Genomic DNA, 8,074 nt, shown 5'->3' with positions numbered 1-8,074 from the left:
ACAAACGCTAATCCTAAGATAATGATGAAATAAGAATGTAGTTTCTAGTTTTATTCAAATCTTTTACTTTTTCCCCATTGTGTTTATTCTTGTCAACTTGAGTTTTTAGTTTTTTAGTTTTTTTTTTTTTTAAGTTTTTTAAAGAAAAAAAAATTAAGTTTCATACATATAATAACCTTTCAACACATAAATACAAGTTCAGTCCTTTTTTTGGGTTTGACATTTATTTTCCTTCTTTAGATAAATGGACTTGTTGCTTCTTTTTTTTTGAACAAATAATAATAATAATAATAATAATAAAAAACAGCAACAACAATAACGTAGGAAAAAGGGAAGGAGTACAAGTTAGTGAGTTGATATCACCGATGAGGCAACAATAATAAGAGGAATGAATGAAATGAAAATGCATAAGTAATCAAAAGAGACGGTCCATCGAGCTAAATTATGTACAGGTAAATTAGTGTTGCAATGAAATTTCTAAGAGAGCCAAGTTAAAATAAGCTTCAAAAGCTGGCAAGCTTCAGAGATGAATGGATCCAATTACCACTTAAGCAGAAAGTCCTAATTGAGGAGAGTAAAAACAACGGTTTTGTTTATTAAAACTTTTTCTTCTCTGTTATGTTTTCTATTTTCAAAACAAAAATATTAACAAACAATTCAAAATACAACACTCACATAATATTCTAGACGGTGTTCACCTTTATGTCACTTTAGAATATTTCTTTTCAAACAAAAATCGACTGAAGCCGTTACAAATTTGCGATTGACCCTCTATAATAATATTATTAATAAATAAAGAGACTTAATGCTTGATATAGAAAGCTTAAGCTCGATATACGGAATTTTGCATTTATCAAATATCATATGCATATATTTTATGGGCAGGAATAAACATAAACTACTATATTATTGTTGGATGAATATTATCATCTAATTTGCCACGTGTACCAAAAATGAGTTAAGTAGCACAAGAGTAGTGGGGTAGGAAACTTCTTTGTTTAACAAGCTCGTGAAGATCATGAACAATCTTGAATACAGCATCAGGGCGAGACAGCTTCAAGGCATTTTGGGACATGGCCCTCAGCTCATAAGCTTTTGGACCAAACCACTCTGATACAATTTTTGCTATTTCTTTTGGCGATTTTGAGTATTTCCCACATCCATTTTCAACCACATATGGCACGTTCCCAACCTCCTGAAAAGAAAGAAAAAAAAAAAATTGTTAAAGAGTTTTTAGCTTCCTCTTTTCTTTTATAAATATGATTGTTCACACTTTCTAATAAGAAAAATACGCGAGAATCACGTTTTCTCAGGATTAGTTTTTCCAATTTGGTTTGGAGAAAAACTGATCCTTGGAGTATTTTAGCTTTTACTACAACACTCTTACAAACTGTCGTGACAGTCCATAATTGGTGAAACCATGAAAGACCCGTTTGGGTGCAGCCTGGCGGTCAAGAGGCAGACTTGGGATGAGCCGTAGACTTGACATCCTGGGTTCAATTCCGCACTAAGAGTTCCCCAGGATTACTTGATACACAGTTTTGGCGGGTGGGGTCGTGTATTTAGGGTGTACTCCACAGGAGCGGGTTCGAAGGGACTTACCTTAGTGAGGTTTCACGTCATCAAAAAATAATTGGTGAAATTATTAAGAGCGTATGGTTAAAAAGACAATCACTAACTAATTAAATTGACAAGTCTAGTTTTTGACCTAGTCATTTGACCAATAATAGATTGCCATGTTTATTTGAAAGGAAATTTGTAGTACCTCTAGTAACACACTAGAACATACTGTGAAAATACAAGTATACAGAGAGATACAGAAGAATTTACAAAGAAAATTACCTGGCCGGCAATGTAATCATTCAGAATAATAGGGAGGCCTCGAATCATGGCTTCTGCAATAGTCCCAGGGCCCGCCTGCAAAAACAAATGGTCAGCAGATTGCTGATATATAAACAGTATAAATAAGCATGTGATGAACTTACCTTCGTGATGATGCAATCACAAGCTCCCATGCATTCCTCCATTTTGGTGACAAACCCCTTCACCTATATTAATAAAGTGAGCAACTTCAGCAAGTTCTGTCGATATATACATTTACAAAAAACATATTATTCTAAATGAAGGTACCGTTTCCTATCATCAAAAACGTAAATGAATGTACATATCAGTTATTTTATGTAATCAAAAACGTAAATGAATGTACATATCAGTTATTTTATGTAACTTAAGGTATGCGTTCTGTTCCTAGAGAAATACCATCCTCCATGGCCATTGCAGCAAATTAATATGCCACATGCTAATCACCCATTTTTCTTAAATTTGGGCAGCTCCTTTGCCCTTTTTTCTGAAGAGCCGAGCAGGCGATTGAGGGCCATGCGACTCAAACCCCCATTTTACCCACCACCCATGTTTTAGAAGTGAACCTGAAGGAGGTAATATTGCATATCACTGACAGAGCATCCCTCCCTAGTAATTTCAAATAACTTGGAACAATTTCAATGAACCTCCTACTTTTTGAGGTACTGCAAAGAATTCCAAACTATTTTAATTCATCAACCAAATTTAGTTTGAAGCACTTATGGAACAGCATTTATTTGGAACAAGAAATTGTTTTTGAGACACATGAAAAGGCTTGTGCATTAAATATCTCATAGGAGTCACCACCAAGCGCCAACAAAAATTAAACCTTCAAGCATAAATAATATGAAAGAACTTATGGAACAGTATTTATCTAGACAAACAGATTGTTTTTGAGATACCTAAAAAGGCTAGTGCATTAAATCTCTCATAGAAGTGGCCACTAAGCACCAACGAAAATTAAACCTCCAAGCATAAACAATATGAATTTTAATCGGCAAACTGAAACCAAGGCGGTGGCTGGGTTGTGGAAGATACATTAATACCTGGAAAGGAACCTTCCAATCTATTGAAAGCAATTTGCTGGCGAGCTTTTTGTTACGGCCGCATATCACAAGGACCTGACCTACAGGCTCCCCGAGATTCTCATCATATAATGCATCCCCAAGTGCTCGAGCGGTAGCCTCAATGGGACCCATCCCTTCTCCTCCTCCCATCAGCAACACAGCAGGAAGATTCTCATCCATTCCTAGTTCTCTCCTTAGTTCAAACTATAGGCATTGAACATTAAGTGGGCTAAAACTAATCAATATCATAGCGCTAATGACATATATAACAACAAATAGACTTAGGAAACATAAGATAACCATCAATGCCAACATATCAGAGGAAAGATGCTTTAAAACACATTCATCATGTACTACAAGAGGCTTGAAAAGTTCTCCCAAAATAATTTTATCCTATAATGAACACCCCCCCACCCCCACAAAAAAAAAAAAAAAAACCAAAAAAACCAAAAAAGAAAATAAAAGGGAACTAGAGAAAAGAAGAATGCAGATCAAATGCTATTTTCCAAGCACAAGGACCATAAATCCATCATCAAACAAACATTGCAACAGAGTACAACTCATATCAGACTGGTACAAAAATTCAAGAGTAACCAACCTTTGGCCGAACAGTCTTAACAAAGGAAGGTCGCACAGGTAGCCCATAAACCTTAATTTGGGAAGGCTGGAGTCCAGCTTTTAGGGCCCTTTTTGCTACCTCTGCTGATGGGCAATAGCATCTTGTTACTAGTTTATGAAACCTGAAGATAAAGACATAAGATCAAAAATATACAAATGGCGTATCAGTAAAATAAACCAAGTGTGGAACTGACCATGTAGGATGGCACGTGCTTAGATCTGTGACTACCGTGGTGAAGACAATCTTCTTCAAGAGACCTTTTGATCTCAAGATGCGAAGTGGAACATGTTGCATCAGTGGATGTACACTGATGATAATATCTGGTTGGTATTTCATCAGTCCTTTGGCAACCTCTCTACAAATCAAAAGAAAAAAGAACCACAAAAGAGCAATATATCAAAAAGCAAAAAAATAATCCTGATAGTGTTTAAACTGTAAAATTAACAGGGAAAACATAATTTCCGATGACATGCATTAATTATACAGGACTGGAGAAAGCAGCATATCATCTACTTAACGTGTTTCCATGGTTAAGCATCATTGAAAGGCATACAAAAAGAAATTCTAAAACTATTATCCAATATGGAATGCTATGATCCTTTAGCTGTCACTATTTCCCTGCCCACCAGAACTTTAGCACATGAAATTCATAAAGGCGACGCAAAGGCCAATCACCCATGGAGATATAAAAATCCACACAGGGAGGTTATTCCGAAACATGACACTGCTATCTAAATTCCATTGATATGTTTCTTGTATGTAATATTTTTCATGCCTGAATATAAAGAACTAGTTTGAAATATAGTAAAATACTTATAGATTTCAAATGTTATAACTTATACCAATATATCCCTAAATGTTATAGCCTCACAAAAGCTGACTACTAAAATTCTCTCTTGATAACTAGATGCGTATATTTGCATGTAGGTGTAATACTTTTCATTTCAAGCATAAACACTCTTGTTTAATCATTTCCTACATTTACCAAGCAACAAAATCATTTAGAAAGGTGTAAAACATCCAAGAATCGAAAATTTACAACTTTAAAAAAGAATTAAATGGGGATGAAGGAGCCCAGTGAAGAGAAATTTTTAAAGTTCATGCTTATATCTCATGCTCACTAAAAATACAGAATTGCCAAAGCTGCAGTGACAGACCGGAATAATCTTACTAATCTCAAAGTTAAAATAACTCCAAGCTCTTCATGAAATATACAAATAGTCTAATCAAATCTTTTATCAATAAAAACTTCTATGGGTGCTGCTACTGGATACACTAATCCTCTACTTTATTATTTAATATGGAAAACAAAATCTTCTAAAACAGTTTCAGTTATAGCATGATACTAACAAGTTACTAATATAAAATTGCTCACAGGCCAATCAGAAGATATGCATCCCACAATTAATTTACCAGAAAGATTAGTAACAAGTAATTAACTCAGAGAATGACAGAGTCTCACCGAGCTATAAACGTTGAAGTTGCAGCAAAATTAGATTGATGCACCACGCGTGGAGCACTTGCATAATATGTCATTTTCCATAAAGTGCCGTGTTTCACCAAGAAGTTATAGCTCCTGGGAAGTTGATTAAATGGCCAGGGAGTATGATCCGTCCATAAATCAGTAACAAACACCTGTGACATGCACTCTTAACACGCAGAACATAATCAACAGATACGCAATCACACAATCACTGACTTCATTTCACAATTCCTCCGTTTGGTTTCTAAGAAATTGTGGGAAAAAGAAAAGAAACTCATGGCTTCTTTGGCTTCATAAAGTTGAAATGTCATCCCAGTCTAACCAAATATATAATACATTATTATCAGTCAACTAAATAATCTTATCCTACCATTTGACTCATGATCAAATTTTCTAAAATTAGGTTCTTTTCCCACATTTTCTAAGCAACCAAACAAATAACTGATTGAAACCAAGTCATACAGAGTACAAATCCATCAAAACTGACCTGATAATCATCCCCAAATTCCTCATGAAACGCGGCCTTTATAGCCTCGGCCGAAGCCCGGTGGCCCCCACCGGTGTCACTCATCAAAATCAAAACTTTTTTGGGGCTCTCAGCCTCCACACCGTTCAAGGCCAAGCCATCGTCCTCCAACACAACAGACCCATCTTCTCTAACCCCATTGTTGTCCCCCGAGCCGAACCGAACCGAGGCGAACCCAATTGGGAGTCTCTCACAATGAAACTTAATGGCCCTATTGAAGTCATTCAAAATTCTCCGAATGCCCGAAGCGCCTCTACCGCCCAAACTCAGCGAGACACGCCCGCCGCGCTTTCTTGCACCGATTGAACCACCAACAGGGTCGTAGTAGAGAAAATTGGAGAGCAAGGAAGAGCACCCATCTGAGGCCGAGTTTTGCAGTCTCGTGTTGAAGGCAAAGCGACCCAATTGAGATACGAGATCGAAAACGCCACTGGTTTCTTGGGACACGGTGGAACCTCCGTGTTGCATGGTAGCTATTTGTTTTTTTGCGCAGGAGAAGATAATGATAATAATCCACTAATCCATGGTGGTCTTTGTCATATAAAACCACATGGGTTTTCTCCGCACCATATAATAAGACAAGTGAGACACACACACACAGGGAGTGGCAGAAAGCACAGCACAGAGAAGAAGGACAGAATAGGTGAGTGTGAACTGTGAAGGTTTGAGATTGTGGCTCAGAGAGAGAGAGCGAGGCTAGAGGCTTTAGAGAGAGGAAATCGGGAGAGGGGTTTGTGGCCACAGAGACGGGATTTGGTGAGAGAGAGAGGGTAGATTCGGGGATTTGGAACCAAAATGCTCTTTGGAAATAACAATAGCAAAGCTTGATGCGAGTGGGGTTCGGTTTGGTCTTTCACTACTCAAGCACTTCTATGCTCAATTGGTCACCAATGAAATAAAGCCATGTGATTCTTCTGATTTGAATTGGGTTTGGAACAAAATTTGTATCACGTGATTAAAAGGAAAAAAAATATACACTAATATCTCACAAATATTTTATTATATTGCCCATGACAATCTCAATTTGTTCTTGATTTTTTCTTTTAAACAATGGCCGATCTAAAAGTAAATTTGACAGTGTAATGTGGAAACATAGTGAGATATTTGTAAGATATTGATGTGGTATATCACATTATTCGGAAAAATAAAATAAAATTATCTATTATAATTCTCTTATAAATTCATGTGGCAGTTTGAATGAATGTCATATAGTGTTACATGTGTAAAAAAAATTAAGCAACAAAATTTGAGATCATATCCTTTTGAAATAGAAAGAAATTATTTTTAAATGACTTGACACTATGTTCACGGTTAGATACAACAAAATAAAATTTAGACAATGAAATGGTTCATTTCCATTTGAAGTCGTGTTTCCAAAAGTTGACAGTAAATTTAATGATGTAATGGTTGTTGTAATAAATGTCACATTGATTGTCACATCAATTTGAAGTAATAATTCACTATAATAATTCTCTTTTTATTTGTGAACTATCACATGACAGACTAACAATCTACATTTTAATAGTTAAGATAGTAACAATCACATAAACTATCGTTTTAATTTGTAAGGAAGTTATAGTATCCCTAGAGCAATCAACACTATCTGTATAATATGATATTCTCATTTCTCTCCCCCACTCTCCATTAGCCAACTTTCCATGAGCTAAAATACTCGTTTTGCAGCCCATGTGGTGCACATGTTTGTGGGTCTTCATTCACCGTCCATAAGTCTTCATGTGTTGTAGGAAGGAAGCCATTGACTTGCTATTAATTTACATATGTTTTTCATTGCTTCTGTAAACAAAAGGAAGATAATGTGTTCTAGCATCGCTTTCTTCTATGGAATGACAAACAAATAAATAGGCTACTTTAAAAGATATTGAAAAAAAGTAGGGCTCAGCGGTGGAACGAGCTAGAGATACTCTTCATTTTTACAATTAATATTTTGTTTTGAATTATTTGATAATATTTTTAAGAAAAGTACAAGCAGCTAAGCTGCAATTTCATGCACTCACACAAATTAACAACAAATAAACAAAAACTCAACGGATAAAAGAAAGCTTGAACCAATACAGATAAAGGAAAAGCTTCATTTTCTATGATGGTCCCAAGCTTGAAAGGCTTCTTTCTTTTTTCTTTGTTCAAAGGCTTGGCAAAGCAAATCTTTTCTTATACCTTTTCCTCCATACTTTGAGAAGCATTTAATTACTTTTAGGAGCTTCACTTTATATGATTAATTCCTGGTACCCCTCTCCAAACAAAGACGCATATGGTAGGCCAAGTTATCCTCAAAAGATATAGCGTGAAGCAATGGCGTATTCCATATCTCAACATTAAATTACTAGTTATCTCAGAAATTTAAAAAATAAAAAGTGAATCATGAAGAGAGAGTTTGAATTATGGACTTTTACTTTCATACCATGTTATATCACGGGTTATCCTAAAAGATGAAACTAATAAAAAATAGTTAAATTTAGTAATTTAATTAATATTCTAACACCCTTTACCTATTTGCCTTC

At 35.6% G+C, this 8,074-nt stretch overlaps 1 protein-coding gene across 1 annotated transcript; it reads right to left on the bottom strand.

Annotated features, from left to right (window-relative positions):
- Positions 1–817: 817 nt before the first annotated feature.
- MGD1 (monogalactosyl diacylglycerol synthase 1) lies at positions 818–6,388 on the bottom strand. Its single transcript, XM_059604550.2, has 8 exons — positions 5,517–6,388; positions 5,009–5,181; positions 3,740–3,901; positions 3,526–3,667; positions 2,907–3,131; positions 1,986–2,048; positions 1,843–1,917; positions 818–1,195 (listed from the first exon to the last, which is right to left on the bottom strand). The coding sequence occupies exons 1-8, from the start codon at positions 6,021–6,023 to the stop codon at positions 959–961; spliced, it is 1,584 nt and encodes a 527-aa protein (XP_059460533.2). The 5' UTR covers positions 6,024–6,388; the 3' UTR covers positions 818–958.
- Positions 6,389–8,074: the final 1,686 nt, after the last annotated feature.

The sequence above is a fragment of the Corylus avellana genome, chromosome 9, assembly GCF_965113065.1.
Source record: "Corylus avellana chromosome 9, dhCorAvel1.hap1.2, whole genome shotgun sequence".
NCBI classification, from domain to species: Eukaryota; Viridiplantae; Streptophyta; class Magnoliopsida; order Fagales; family Betulaceae; genus Corylus; species Corylus avellana.
This window is presented reverse-complemented; position numbering and strand designations above follow the sequence as displayed.

What these genes read in the sequence shown, in the direction of transcription:
- MGD1 (XM_059604550.2), bottom strand. Translation starts at nt 6,023, where the DNA reads ATGCAACACGGAGGTTCCACCGTGTCCCAAGAAACCAGTGGCGTTTTC. An exon ending in TTAAGACTGTTCGGCCAAAG is followed by an intron (nt 3,132 to 3,525) that starts GTTGGTTACTCT and finishes CAATGCCTATAG; the next exon opens with TTTGAACTAAGGAGAGAACT. An exon ending in GTGATTGCATCATCACGAAG is followed by an intron (nt 1,918 to 1,985) that starts GTAAGTTCATCA and finishes TTGTTTTTGCAG; the next exon opens with GCGGGCCCTGGGACTATTGC.